The sequence below is a fragment of the Taudactylus pleione genome, unplaced genomic scaffold (genome assembly GCF_031769625.1).
Source record: "Taudactylus pleione unplaced genomic scaffold, aTauple2 ptg000451l, whole genome shotgun sequence".
Taxonomy (NCBI): domain Eukaryota; kingdom Metazoa; phylum Chordata; class Amphibia; order Anura; family Myobatrachidae; genus Taudactylus; species Taudactylus pleione.
In genome coordinates, this window is record NW_028284853.1 from 8829093 (window position 1) to 8845091 (window position 15999).

Below are 15999 nucleotides of genomic sequence, written 5' to 3' on the forward strand. Positions count from 1 at the left end.
CATTCCTTGGTGATAATTACTTTATGTACTATAAAAATATAATAATTTTGTATTTAATTATATAGTATACATGACAATCATTGCATTATCTACTACAGGTATGCAGTGAGGTAAAATATATGGAATATGCAGTAAAATAATCTGAATAGGTGAGAAAAAAAATCATAGTAGGGAATATCGTAAAAAAACAAAAAAAACATGCAACTATTTCTCACTTTATTAAATCTACATTATTTTATTTTATTTTTAAAAACCTCACTAACCTAAAAGTGCCATATATTTTCATAAGCATCTTTGTCGATTTCAGGAACCTGATAGCTCAGAAGTATGACTGCAACAGTTTCACAGGATCTAAGATAGCTGAAGCTAGGTTTGTAGTCTATGTATGACAGATCTAAACACTATGGGCCTGATTTAGTAAAGGATCGTTAGTCTGCTAGAACGCACGCACCGCAGTTGCTAATATCAGCGGTGAATGCAAATGTTTGCAATCACATCCTAACATAAGGACGCCCCCATCCCCTTACACACATCCGTATACTTGGGCAACATAGCAAAATAATCGGTAACATCGGACCCATATGCACAGTTAGGGCAGGTCAGACCTCACTCAGGAATTGCTAACTTCAGCACACGCTATGAGACCTCAGGCTGCGTATGTCATTGTATTGCAGTGGATAATTTATGCACGCCCCTACAACGGGGTTGCTATGCACTGGCACGCCCGCGTTTGCCCGAGCACACCCCCCCGCCACCACCCACAAATGGCACTTCCGTTCAATCACCGTGCTCTGGGTCTGCATAGCCTCTGTAAACGCAGCTCCAATCGCAATTGCTAGTTCGCACACGCGCGCTGAGATGCATACGCAATGTGAATTAATCAACTGATTGCGTGCGTCTTTGCAACTGGGATCCTTGCTGAATCAGGCCCTATATGCTTACGAAACAGAAATTATATACTTAAATTGCTTCTGGAAAACTTGAAGAAGAGGTGTTATAGAAATGACCCCACTTTGCAGCTGCAACATCTCACTAATTAGAAGTGGGATTTGCAGAGGTATTTTCACATGAGATTAATGTTCGGCATTTCAAATAAAACATATCTTATATAGATTTGCATATAAAAATATGTACTATGCATACAGTGGCAAAACTACCATGGGTGTGACCGCTACTGGGCTTGGAGGTGAGAGGGACAGACAATGAAGATCGCCCTAGGGATGGTCAACCATCGATGGTAGATGATTTTTCAATTAATGGTACAGAGTTCCCCGATGGCTTGTTTTTTCTGCTTGGCGCCGGGACATGGAGCCTAGCTCAAGCCCGACCCATGAAGCCCTGGTCCCCAACTCTCAATGGCACGCTGCCTGGTAACAGAGCAGGGATGACCATTGGTGGGTGAAACCATCAATGATTCCACTGTCGATAGTTTTAAACCATCGATGGTTAAGCCACTGATGGCCATCACTAGGTCACCCCACTTCTCCAAGGCAAACGCCCTGCTTTCAATAGCGCAGGAGGCCTGTTCTGAGCTGCACTTACACCAAACCGCTCATTCTCAGAAGAGGTTCCTCGCTCTATTCAAAGCAGGACGTCATTGCCATGCTCCTGACTAAATTCTGCTGTACAGAACATAGCTATATTCTGCTCCTGTATACATACACACAGTAAATGTATGTACTAATATGTAGTCGTACCTTCCTTACTACAAAACTATGTCGAATTCGGCACACATTCAGATATGTCTGGGAACCGACTTCCATTTTTGAGGAGCCAAACATTAGGTGAGCGTAGTAAATTTTGAGGCATCTTGGCTGTCTGGTTTATGGAGTTTGGACAGGCCTGCCTTCATTGCATAAAAAAAGGGATTCATATGTAGCCCGCAGTAATGAACAACTTATCTGCCCAAGGGTCCTGCAGCACATCACCACCGGAATTAAAAGCAAGGCCTAACCCACCAGGTCATATCATGTCATACTTGGGGATGTAGACATCCTGTGCGCAAAATAGGACTGTCAGCTTCCCGCTACACATTGATAACAAACTCCGGGTTTATGTACGAGAATCCGGCAAACTCGTTCTGATCCAGGTTCATGATAAAGAGTTTGTCCGTGGGGGTGAGATCCACGGGCTGGCGGGTGAACTCCTTGTCAAAGTTAGACGTATCTCTCTTGTCCTTCTGCAGGAGGGAAGAAGTGAACATGCTCTGTTATTCGGTAGACAGTGTGACAGGAGAGAGATGGATGGAATGGCGGCATGGTGCCATTTTGTAATACACTTCTACTTTTATTATAATTACTACAACATTGTTTTGGATCTTCCAACTTGGTGGCATTTTTTATATTTTTTGATGTTTATGGATGTGATGAAGGCAAATATATACACCAGCTACCATCATAAACCTTCCATCACCCATCCAGCTACACACATACATCTCTTCACCCAAACATAAAAAGTTGTAAAGGCAGTAATTATGCTTTCCATATATATTAAAGGTGCAATTCAATTAGACGCATTGTCTGCAAAGTACCGGAAAAACGGGCGGTACAGAACTACGAGCAGGAAAAAGTGCAATGTTGGTGTAACATAATTCTTGGTGAGGTGCGCAGCCCCACATCGCCATTACGCAAATCACATTCAATTGCCCTCGTAAGAATTCAGTATTCTGTAACAGTACCCAGAAATTGTATGGTCAGAAAAGGAAATATTGATTTGTGACGGCAATTCAGTTTCTGGTGCTGTGTGTGGTTGTGCACCTACAGTACAGGGAATAGCAGTTATATTATATTGCACATTTTACTGCATAACTCTGTTGGGTATGAGAGGAAAAGTACAATGACGATGGCCCTAAACTGCCAGCATTCAGACCATTTCTCTGGCACTTTGCTTCTAATTAAATGACCCAATGCAATACTATGGGGGGGAATTCAATTGTTTTGCGGCCTTAACTAATGGGTGCCCGCCAGAGCAATTCAATTGTTGCTCCAAACAGGCACGAGTGCCGCTGGCACACACACATTTCTGCTTGCCACCTTCTGAGTTGGTGAGCAGAAATGTGCAAAAAATCCAAGGTTTGAGCGCCCTAGCCATTACTTTAGATGGGTTTGGCTACTTTGCATGGCTAAACCCAATTCTATTGGGCACGACAAGCGCAATAATAAATGGGCACCCAAAACAATTGAATTTCTCTGTCGGGCGCCCATTACCACCAAAAAAACAATTCCCCTCCTCCTGTGTGTCTTCAGGAGAATTAGCTAACACTTTGGGGAAATTACACTTTATGATGGTGTTTTCATGGTCAATGTGCACATACAAGTGATCTGTGATCCTAGTCAGCACCTGATCAGGAACATCCAGTGAGCAGCACAACAGTTAGCATTGATAACTTGGGTCATGACAGCAACAGGGTCACGCGTTCAGCTTGGGCCCTGTAGGTGTTGAGTTTGTATGTTCTCCTCAGGTTTGCATGGGTTTCCTGCTAACATTAACCCTAGGGTGTGTGTGCACACTTGCATGTTAGGGAATTAAGCTCCAATGGGGCTGTGACTGACAAATATTTGGTGTACAGCGATGTATAAAATGATGGTCAGTATATGGACATAAATAATGTGATTAACCAAAAATTGGGAACTAAAAGTATGTACACACATCAGTCAATTGCAAATGGTCTAATCGCTCATTAACCAGCCTACGGAAATGGACTTGTCTCTATATGGGCAGCTTTAATAAAGAATTATTAATAATATTATTTATATATGAAAAGGATTCTTAGGGGGTAAATTGACTAAAGTGAGAGTTTTAGAAGTGTAGATGTTGCCCATAGCAACCAATCAGATTCTACTTAACATTTAACTAGCACCTTCTAGAAGATAATAGCTAGAACCTGATTGGTTGCTATGGGCAACATCTCCACTTCTAAATACTCTCACTTTAGTAAATATACCCCTTATAGTTGCTGCTTTGCGTATTTCAGCATATAGTACCGTCTGCTGCAAATCTGCAATTCAGGCTTTGGTAGAAAAAAAAAAAAAGACATCATATTAAGTATACCAGTCTTATTACAGGTTAGGCAGTTGCATTCCTTACTGCAGAGTAGAGGGACATGCCTGCCCTGCAATGAATAGCCTTCTATTGGCACAAGGGTTAAATCCCTGCAGCAAAAGCAGATCTTCACCCATCTCTCTGCAAGATGCCCAGAGCTCACATGTTCTGACAGTTACCATGACAACCGTTCCACCATGCTACACAGAGCACGCCGTGCGGATGTAGGCCCCGGTGATCTCGCTTACAAAATAGGGAAGTTAGTCTTCCAGAGCGGGCACTCCTCTAGCTGTGCCCTCAGGGTTACTACTATAGCTCACATCAAATATGGCTGGGTAGATTGCTTAACCCATCGCCTTCCCCGCGTAAGACACCCGCCTCAGTTTTCTGTAGACAGTGATCTAGGATAGAGCACTTCACAAAGAAATCCAATGAGTAAAACAATAAATATTGGTTCTCTGTCAATTTGCAAGAAAGCTCCTTTAAACCAGGATGTTAGTTACGGCAGAGACACAGAGAGCCTGATTCAGGGATGTGCGCTAAAATATGCAACGGTGCATACGTCCACCTGCGGCTTCGCAAATCCAAAGCGAATGCATATAAAGGCGCAGTTCCTTCGATAATCGGACTTCTGAGTAGCGAGATGGTTGTGCAGAATGGCCGTGCACGGAGCTGCTGGAGCCATGTTCTCAGCCTACTGGATCGCAGACGGCAAACTGCCCTGAAAATGGTCGCGACATGCCTGCGTTTTTTTCCAACACTCCTTTATTACCTCCTCCAATCTGTGCCCGACTGTCAATTACCCTACGTAAAAATAGTCGCTGCGAGCATCTACGATAATATGGGCTTTGACAAATTGCCGATTATCGCTCACCTGCGGAAACATGGGAATAGCATTCATCTCCGAATCATGCCGAGAATTCCCACTAAACTTTTATACAACTTTTTTGTTGACGTTTTTCAAGTTGAAGGGTTTGTGATTTTAGGTCCAACCTGCTTCATTTGCACTGCAGACACTAGGTAACTTGCACTTCTCCAGTTGCTGAATCACAACTCAGCATGTTTTACCCGGGAACCCATGAGAAAGGGGAGGCTGCCACTGGAAAGGGTGTTACGGGATAGTATTCCAGAGAAGAGATCAGGAATTTGTGTATCAGGGGACAGATCCCAAGAGAGACGGGAAGGTATGAGGGAACAGGAACCCAGGGAGGGAGGTCAGGATATCACAACAGAGGAACGTGTATCAGACAACAGATCCCAAAAGAGGGGAGGGTATGAAGGAACAGGAACAAAGGGGAGATATCAGGAGAGGGGTGTGTATCGGGACAGATCCCAGCAGAGGGGAGGGCATGAGTGAACAGGAACCAGGGGGAGAGGTCAGGAGAGAGGGGTGTGTATCAGGGGACAGAACCCAAGAGAGAGGGGATAGTATGAGGGAACAGAAACTCAGGGGGAAAGTCAGTATATCTGGAGAGAGGGGTGTGTTTCAGGGGACATATCCCAAGAGAGGGGAGGGTATGAGGGAACAGGAACCCAGGGAAGAGATCATGATATCAGGAGAAAGGGGTGTGTATCAGGGGACATATCCCAAGAGAGAGGGGAGGGTATGAGGGAACAGGAACCCAGGGAAGAGATCAGGATATCAGGGGAGAGAGGAGTGTATCAGGGGACAGGATCCCAGCACGTCAGTCAGGGTCCCAGGAGAGTGCAAATAAAGAGAGGAGCATATCCACAGAAGACAGGATGTCCAGAGAAGGGAGTGTATAATTTGGGGGGCGGGGGGGTATTTGGGGACAGCATCCCAGGGGCAAGGAGAGGGTAATGGAGGACAGCATCCCAGGGGCAAGGAGAGGGCAATGGAGGACAGCATCCCAGAGGCAAGGAGAGGGCAATGGACTACAGCATCCCAGGGGCAAGGAGAGGGTAATGGAGGACAGCATCCCAGGGGCAAGGAGAAGGTAATGGGGGACAGTATCCCAGGGGGAAAGCTTTTTATTAATCTTCCCTGATCTGCTCACCAATATATAGGGTCTATCTGCTCCGGAGCACCTAAGCACACTGCATTTACACAGTCTGCCCATCATGGTACTCATACACTGAATAGCGATGGTCACATGTGGGAACTACTTGGGAGATTATGGCAGGACCTCACAATTGATGACAGGGGTCAGGGATATGCAGAGTGTGGACAAATGGAGACACCAATATTAAGTCAATTAATAGTGCATTGGGTCACCACATGCCACCAGTACAGCCAGTATACACCGCAGAGGAGGGAGGCTGCTCATGTCTTCCACAAAATTGTCACTCATTCAAACCACCACCAACCATGTATTAAGCATGATCTCAGGCTTCATTCCAGAATATCCCATCACTGCTCATCTGGGCACAGATGGGATGACTGGGAAGGCCGTGACACATGGATAACATCAGTGTCGTTGGGTGCTCTGTAGACTGGCTGCATCACCAACCCGGGTGATACCTCCCCATCAGGCATGGAATGCAGCAGCATGGGGTGAAGATGATCTCTCAGAATCACGTGTGATTAGCAATGACCTGGTCTTCTAAGGGAAGGGCTGCACTTCCACCATGCCAGATAAATCCCCACCACATGATGTCACCTTCCATGATTGATGAGAGGTTTATGCACTGAAACCAGACAATGAGACCCCCAACTCATTGGGCCATTTTTGATTAAACTAGCTACTAGCGTATCCGCAGCAAACAGATCTGCAAGTGCTTTCCTTATTTTACATTGTACGTCAGATTACCGCAGGGTTTTCACGATCTGGGAGTGTGCACTTCCGCCCGTTGCTGTCTTTTGTCGATGATGATTTTCCCTCAGAGTTCCATGCAGACATCCCGTTGAGCTGTCTTGGTCATTGTCATTCCTGCCAAACATACCTCAGCAATTTCCCTTCAATGACGGAGGTCTCCTCTTGCAGCCAGGCTAACGAGTAAAGTCATTACACCTGACCATGCTGGTATCCTATTTGCTTTAATAATGGGGAAGCCATGCCAGTGCGTAAGCCTATGCTTTCAATATACTTGGTGTCACTCACTGACCCTGCTGTTTTGTTTGGTTGTTTTCCACTACCTGTATACGGACATAATTAACAGCACCTGACGTTGGTACTTATGATGTCAGCTATAAAGTCACTGTTAATTACTTGGTGATAATCCATGCCCCTAACCAGCAAGTGTAAGCCGTTGTCAGAAGATCTGGGGCCAAAAATTCCCAAACATGACCACATTTACCAACTCTATTATTATGGACCAGACCTACTATGCGAACACATTGGCTGTGATGGCATTAAGGGTGGCGAGGAAAGAGGGGTGCATACAATCGGGAGGGGAGACTTGCAATAACCATTTTTTACTTGGACTGTGAACATAGATGTTCAGTCTAAGCATCGATATATTTGTAATATAAACTAAAATTACACATTCGTCCAACATCATTTTGAAAGCCATGATTTTACAGCCTATGTTCTTATCTATTGCATTTATGGAAGTGATACCTTATCACATATAGGGCCTGACGCAGAGGCGGGAGAATATAAAACATCTGCGCGTGAGTCTCAATGGTTACCACGGGGATGCAAGGGTCTTAGTGAATTAGTAGGACGCAGTCCTATAATTAAAAAAAAGCTGACTCCAATCTGTGCCAGGGGCTTGTACAATGCAAACACTGAATCCATTCTGACCCAAAAAACAACAATATACTAACCACCCACCACACACTGCCAGGAGACATTACTGTGACAGGTGTTGGTAGGGGGTATCTGACGAACAATGCAGGTCCCAAACACTGAATGTCAGCCACCATCAGTTTCGGTGCCAGGGTTGTTTGACATTATAACCCAGATTCAAGGTACAGTAGATGACTTCTTCGGGCATATAAAAATCCTTCATGTTCCTCAAATACCAGCTTGCCTTACAAACACACTCTATTGCAAAGCTCATTTCTTGGATGGGTCTTGATCAGTTGAAATTAGGATCAGCATATATTCTATTTTATTGGTATGGAAAGTTAAATTGGCACATTACATTTAAACATCTGATGAATACAAATTGCCTGAACAGGGTGTAATGCAAACGTTAAGAAAATGAAAAGAACCTTACCAAAGTAATAATACAAAAAAATAATAATATTAAAAAAAATAAAGAGGAACAATCTTGTGAAGACATATATGTTCCTTGAGAGGTCATGTCCAGCTGGTAGGAAATTCCCTGTGAATCCATAACTGTACTCTGTTCACCCAATTCTGTCTGAACCTCACGGACATGGCAAGAGGACAAATGTGTACAAATCTGCTTTCCACCTTGTAATTACGGCATTATTGTGTTTTACATGCCCTACTGCCCCTTTTATATTCATTTTATTTTCATTTTTATTGGCGCTTAAATACATGGCTATAAAGTACAAAAGGACGTTAGAAAGATCTGTATCAGTAGATATACCAGGTGTTTTATTTCCGTTGCCGAGGGATACGACACCGAGCTCCAGCTACAATTGGATCTAATGCACTGTAGAGCTTTGTCATATCCTAGGGCAACGTCATTGTACAATTCAGCCTGATGCTAGAAATACAAGGCTGAAAAATACTGACTCGAGCTAGACCGTGAACGCAATATTTGGCAAAAGCTAGTGAGGAGCATGTACAAGGGAATAGTTATTAAAAAAAAAAAAAAAGAAGAAATGGGCATCGTCTGGTGATAATACCCTTAAACGTTAGATGTTCCAGAGGTCTAAGTGTAGATGTATTCACAACAAACTATTCAGGATGTTACAAAATTTGCAAAAGACGTTAAGGAAAAATAACATTCTAAGGGGATATATTTACTGAAGTGAAGGTTTTTAGAAGTGGAAATTTTGCCCATAGCAACCAATCAGATTCTACTTAACAGTTTTCTAGCACCTAACATGCTATGGGCAACATCTCCACTTCTAAAAAAATGCACCTTAGTAAATTTACCACTGTGTGCAAAATATACTTCGAAAATAAAACTTTCACCTTTTAACTAAGCAAATAAATGTTAGTATTTCAAGAATGATGGCATTTACTTCTGGGTTTTAACAACAATAATTATTGCCATGGGTGATTTTCTTACATATAAAAGTACCATCATTTTCAAGCTGCCTATGAAATGTCAAAACAATAAAAAATAAAAACTGATGGGTTCCGCTCTTCTAAAGACTGTTGGCTTCCCAATCAGGCAATCCTCACTGCTTATTGGTACGATGACCTGGAAGACCTCCGGAAAGCATAAAATAAAAAGCACAGCTTAGCAAACAGTCAGGTCACCTCACTACGAGCGATAACTAAATCTAGGACATACCGAGGACTGAAAAGAACGATCTCTCTTGTAACGTTAAGCAGCCATCAGATGCTCAGTAAGAGGCACAAAAAGGCCACTTCAACTTGTTAGACTGCAGAGAGCGTAACAGATTACCCAAAACAAAAATCCTCCTGTAGAAAGCAGGTCACAGGTCTAGGGGGATGTGCTTCAGCAAACACTCAATCTACACCTAGTATCCCGCGCGCTTCTGAAGGGCCTCTAAGGGGGGTTGTCGCTGTGCCCACACTGGCAGCTTCAGATGCAGACAATTAATACATAAACAAAGCATACTGCTCTAGATCACATACATCACTTTGGTGAGTTGTGACACCTGCCACTGCACGACATTAAGAAGTGCTTGCACACATTATCATGACGGCAGCCCTTCCACTGTATATCACCTGCATGAGAGGCTCACCCTAAACAGGTTATGGAGTATAATCAGTTCTGCAAAATAGGGAGATACTGAAATACACACCGGCAGGGAAGCCAGTGCGGGGCTAACGTGCTTTAGGATGGGAATGTGAAGAGGGTAACGGGTTAATGCTTGGCCAAGGCTGCAATGCCGAATGGCCAATTTATAGCGGAGCCCGGGGCACTCGCTGTGCTAGTGCATTATCTCCTTCACTCAAGCGGAAATGATGATGATGATGATGATGGGGGTCTCGTACAGAGGAACATCTGCTGAATATTTTGTCATCGATATGTTTTGGCCCCTTTGGAAATATATGGACAGCAGAGGAAAATTATATATATTTGTAAAATTATATATATATATATATATATATATATATATATATACATATATATATATATATACACATACATACATACACACACACACACACACACATACATATATATATACACATACATACATATATATATACACACACACACACACACACACACACACACACACACACACGTGTCCTGGTGCACTATTTTACTGCAGTCGCTGCAAACAGCCCTTCTCTGCGGCAGGTCCCGTGCAAGTGTCCTTTTTGCCCAAAGATGCAGGTTTGTCGCAATGCGATGCGACAAAACCGCACTACGAGACTGCACGGATTACTTGGATATGCAATCCATATACCTAATTCTACGATGCAGCGGCCATGGGTTTTCTCAACGCCAAGATCCGTCGTACAGATGCAGGCTCAGTCGCGCACAGATATACAAGTGTCACATATGAAACCGTGCAGTCTCATGAAACAGTTTGTTGCATCCGATTGTGACTAGGACACATTTTCAGGCAAAAAAAAAAAGATGCTACACAGCCCGTCACGGCTCTCTCGCGTCAGGCGTATTGCATAGGTGTATGAGGACACATCTGTAAGGGATAAATAAAAAGGAGCCAGGCTTGTCCTATCACAAATGACCTGGCAGACCCCCAACCAATGAGACTAAACACATCTGTTATCCGTTGCGAACAGGGATGTGGGATAGTGCAATAATATATATCTTTAGCGTAGAGCAGTGGTTCTCAAACTCGGTCCTCAGGACCCCCCACAGTTCACTTTTTGCAGCTCACCCAGTAGGTGCACAGGTGTATTCATTACTCACTGACACATTTTAATAGATCTACAGGTGCAGCTAACTATTTCGCTAGTAATTATGTGAGGAGACCTGCAAAACATGCACCGTTTGGGGTCCTGAGGACCGAGTTTGAGAACCTGTGGCGTAGAGACATTGGTCAACTAAGCTCTGACTGGAGGGTCCAGCTCGACCTCACCAGTAGTGACCTGGTTATCGTCTAGGAAATGGTGCTCACTGATAATTCTGAGTATGAGGGAAAAAGCCATCAAGTTTCCTATAGTTTGGACATGACAGGGAATAACACGCTACACCAGGGTTACAGAAGTGGTAAGTGATTTGTTTATCCATTAATAGAGAAAACACACAGTCCTCTTGTCCCAGGGGAAGCGCTGCGTTGACTATTAGCAAGTCTTCATGCTCTACCTAGCGAATGTCTCCACTTGTTCATTTGACAGATTCAATACATGCTCCCTTCTTTCTTCACTTGCTAATGTGTACACAAGGACTTGAAATCAGGGCTCCGTACACACACAGCCAGGCTGTGTCACAAGCACGCTGGGCCAGACACACTCAGCAAGATGGTGGTTATGAATACTCAAGAGCCATGTAGGTGTGCCACCCGAGGACAGGTTACACACGTACAGCCAAGACGAGCGGCATGGACCTAGGGGCCACTCGACCACTTAATCTTTCGCTTCCTCGTTTACAAACTCAGAGTTAACAAAGGAAAATCCTTCAAATTCTGACTGGTCGAGGTTCCGGATGACCTCCTGGTCGGGTGGCGTTAGCACTGGCGGATGGCGGGTGAAAAATCGGTCGAAGTTCTCAGCATTTCGGCCGCACTACGGGAGGAGGAGGGGGGGAGAAAAACAAACCATGGAAAATGTAAAAAAAATAAAATAAAATGTCAAAGCAAAAGGGGAACATTTTTTTTTTCTGGAAGAAAGAAGTCTGAGGGGGATATAGGAGAAGTATTTGAGGTAAAAAATATAGGAAAGAATTTAATGGCTTCAGATGAGAAGGAACATATTGTGTCCTGTGTAAATCCCAGCTAGTTAACTATGATGGAATAGTCCATCCACAAAATGGATGACTAGGAACGTAGTGGGGACATGATATCCATGCACACCCGACTTCCTGTATGTGAATGTATTTGCGAGTGTCACTGGCTAGGATAGTAAACCTAACCTACGACTATTCTTGCTGAGCTACTAAACCACCACAAATGTTTAGTATCTTGTCTACATTTGAATGATGCGACTCCCAGCAATGTGTGTACTGCATTTTAGAAAAGATTGACTGGGTAAAAATAAGCTAGAACATCTTCTGATCTGAAGCCATTCAGACTCCTTTACATCGAAAGCAACACAGACACGGAACAATGAGACAACATAAAGAGCGACATGTGGGAACTGAGAGTATGTGAGACACGTTGGCTGTGATCCAGGATCTGCCCTATCTAAAGGGGAGATCGGACTAAAAAAAATAAAAACTTCCAGCGAATCTTTGGGGCTTTAAAACTTTGGATCCAAAAAATTGAAACCCATCTAGTTAGGAATAGTTCTTATAGGGGTCTAATGGGCCTCAAAATGGTCAACGGCCTATTAATCTAACCTGTGCCAAAACTGTAAGCCTTACCCCGGCATTGAAAATCAGCGCATGCTAAAACTGCAGACACAAGCTTGCAGTTTATATTTGCTTTTAAAAGGGCACTAGAAGCCTGTACTCAAAGCCTCACTGCAGCTGAGTGCTTAGTACTGAATGAGTACTGCAATGTATGCAATTACATTATAGCCAGCGTTACTGCTGGTGAACTCTCCAGGCAACATCGAACATGATGCTTTTAAGAATGTGTGTACACAGGTCCCCGCTGTTTATTATCATTGGACTACTCTATCATTATTAACATGCTTTTACCAGGCTTTTGAGAATGTGTGTTGTGATATTCACATTTACATACGAGACCTATCGGTGGGACCGAGGGGGAGATGTATTAAACCTTCAATACCAGAGAAAGTGGAGACGCTGTCCATAGCAACCAGTTTCTAACTGTCATTTATCTAGAGCAGTCTATAAAGTGATAGTTAGAAGTTAATTGGATGCTATGGACAACTTCTCTTATCTCAAATACAGGTTTGATACACCTCCCCCTACATCTGTATAATCTCCCTATAGTACATAATACTATGCACGAGAGGACGATACAATCTTAGTTTAGGATCAGCCTTCTAATCCATTTCTCATCATTTACACTTTATCAGATGGATTAGGAGTTGGGTAGTTCAAAACAGATGTAATCTGAGTGACCATACGAGAATACTCAGATCTGACATTTTCTTAAGGATGAGCAGCAAAAAAGTACATTCGGGTTATTCCCTTTTCTGCCCAGACCAATGAGTGACTGCGAGTTCTGCAGTACATACAGCCTTCGCAGTGGATTCCAAAAGTAACCCTGCTGAATGCTGGAACCCTAAAGGGTGGGAGTATTTTAAATCCACCTTCTACATGTTGCAGGACCTGCATGCTAATCCCGACCAAGGGGTATATTTACTAAAGTGTGAGAGTTGTTGCCCGTAGCAAACAATCAGATCCAACTTATCATTTATCTAGCACCTTCTAGAAGATAATAGCTAGAACCTGATTGGTTGCTATGGGCAACATCTCCACTTCTAAAATCCTGCACTTCTAGCAACTAGGAATTAATACAATGGGTGAGGAAAACCCCTTTAAGTATACTATAAGTAAAATATATCTATTGGCACCCCTAGATAATGATAGATTTATATAAGCAGCGTTGCTGACCAGACCACTCTTTCATGGTAAAAATCCCCAAAGAATACAATTTCTAGGCCCATCTGCTTTATTTATTTTTGTCCCTTCTTAAATATTGGGCGCCCATCTCGGCATCTACCGTGAAATATTTACAGCTGAGCTATTTAAGTATAATTAGCACTTGCCCATCGGGTTCCCCTTTCCCATTAGTTGCACATTTACCTTCATGCTTGCCTGACTGTGTCACACTGTCCCAGACACTATATGTACTGCTGCAAGGTGTTAAATGGGACAGGAGGCGATTCGCCGTGAAGGCACGTGTAATTGGAGCAGGGGAGGGGATGCTACTAGTCAGTGAACGTTTCCCAGATAGCGCAAAAAAAATTAAAATAATAATTGAAAAAGAAACTGGGTTTGGTCCCTACAAAACCATTCCCGGTGCCAGTGTAATGAAGAATTGCTGTAACCCATAGTAAGCCGTGACATGCTTCCAGTTTTAGAACACAGCTTAGCAAATTAATGTAAAGGTCTTTTCTTAATGACTATTTTTACCCCCAACTAGCTGCTATGTGCTACTGTACCGTACTAACCCCTTGATGAACCATACAGCATGTAGTAAGTGATGCAAAGGGCTCTTGTTTTGAAATCTGGGAGTTCATAGTTTGCTTCCTATATATAAAATAATATTTATAACACATATAGAGGCCTAGCATATTTGTAAAGACTGGCGATTGTCCACATTAATCCCATAGATCCGCATTAGCGCCAAACCATAGGGCAACCGGCAATAATTCAATCACTGGTGGGCATCTCGAAGCAATTACACCCACGCAAAGATGATCAAGTAGGTTTGGAATATACATGGGGGTTGGGTTTCTGCGACAGCAATGTCTGCTGAAGAAACCATCTGAGAATGTTTTAGAGCACGGCTATGTGTGGGCGGCAATGGGTACAGCCAACATGACGCGGGTTTTCATACTCAGTCTCATGTAAAATCTACCAAGACAGGTCCGAGCGAGATCAGGGTGGAATTTTAGTACTGGATGGACCTTCTCCACGGAGAACTCCGACCGGCTTCTGACGCCTGCCAATGTGTCTGTTTGGGCTGCGAGAATGGTCCCTTTGTAAACATTTATGTAATTAAAACACCCTATTGTACGCTGTGATGTTATGCCATACATTAAAGGCATTCTGCTTTTTATACCTTTCGAGAAAGCAGCCACAAACAGATGGTGCATTTTTAATAAATGTAACTGCAAACTACAAAGATTAAATTATTCAGACCGCTGCTGTCTTGTAAACTGTCAGATCGTTTCAGCTTCTCCTGCTCACACTAAAATAGGTCACAGAGAGGCAACCAGGAGCCAGGGGAGGGGGGTAAATGGCGTCACGTGGTTGCCACCTCCCCCCTCAGTCCCCATGTCAGCATCCCGTAGCTGTCTGTAGTTATATACTGGACAGGTGTACATAGATGCCTTGGGGGAGAGCGGATGGTATCACCCTATCTCTGGGATTACTTTCAGTTTAGTATTGTACGATCTCCCACTGCGACAAGTGCAGAGCAGATACCCTACAGAAGTGTGATGTTTTTATCTATAGGTGGGGGGTGCCTCCACTAAAAATGACTCTATATATAAAGTTCTCATTAAACTCCACAATTTCTTTAAAATGTATTGATTATTCTCAGGTTGCTGCTCAACAGGCAGTCGTAGGGAAAACCGATACCGATTCTATAATCACAAGGGCACTATACAGTCCTCGTTTGTGCCAATGTGATTTGTACGCAGTGACAGAACACAGAAAGTGCAGTGGATCACTGGGTAACTGTGACAAGGGCAGTTATGAAGAGAAATAATTAGGAGTGGAGGCCAGGACAATACAGACTGACACCCACTAAGCGGTATAATTGAAAGGGTACCCGCTGTCTTCACAGAGTGGAGGTGGCCATTTTGCAGGCTCAACCAATACAAGGATATAGCCTATCAATTCACCAGTAGCACTTAGGCACGAATAGCGCCTCAACAAAATGGCTGCCTCTAGGATGCCAAGGCAACAAGTACATTTACTTTAAAGTCACTAGATCCTAGTTAATGGATAGGCTGCTTTGTCATGAATATTGATTTTGCCCATAATATAGTTAACCTCCACTATAGAAAGTGGGTAAAAAAAAATAAGAGTCTATATGGATGACAAAGGGTCTTCTGGCTATTGAGAAGCCTTCCATCGGTCCTTAATGCACAATGTATACGTACTATGCACAAACATACAGAAAACTGATCACCAACACACACAAAGCAAACGAGTGAA

At 43.4% G+C, this 15999-nt stretch overlaps 1 protein-coding gene across 2 annotated transcripts in view; it reads right to left on the bottom strand.

Moving 5' to 3' along the window:
- Window positions 1–2011: 2011 nt before the first annotated feature.
- Window positions 2012–15999, bottom strand: part of PRKCB (protein kinase C beta) — a 226648-nt gene continuing 212660 nt past the window's right edge. The window contains exon 17 of one of the 2 annotated variants that reach the window (XM_088448218.1): window positions 2012–2179. In XM_088448218.1, coding sequence (XP_088304344.1) covers window positions 2027–2179 — 153 coding nt within the window. In that variant the 3' untranslated portion in view covers window positions 2012–2026. Of the gene's footprint in view, window positions 2180–11236; window positions 11763–15999 lie in introns of those variants that run through there. The other variant, XM_088448217.1, reaches the window with a different exon arrangement.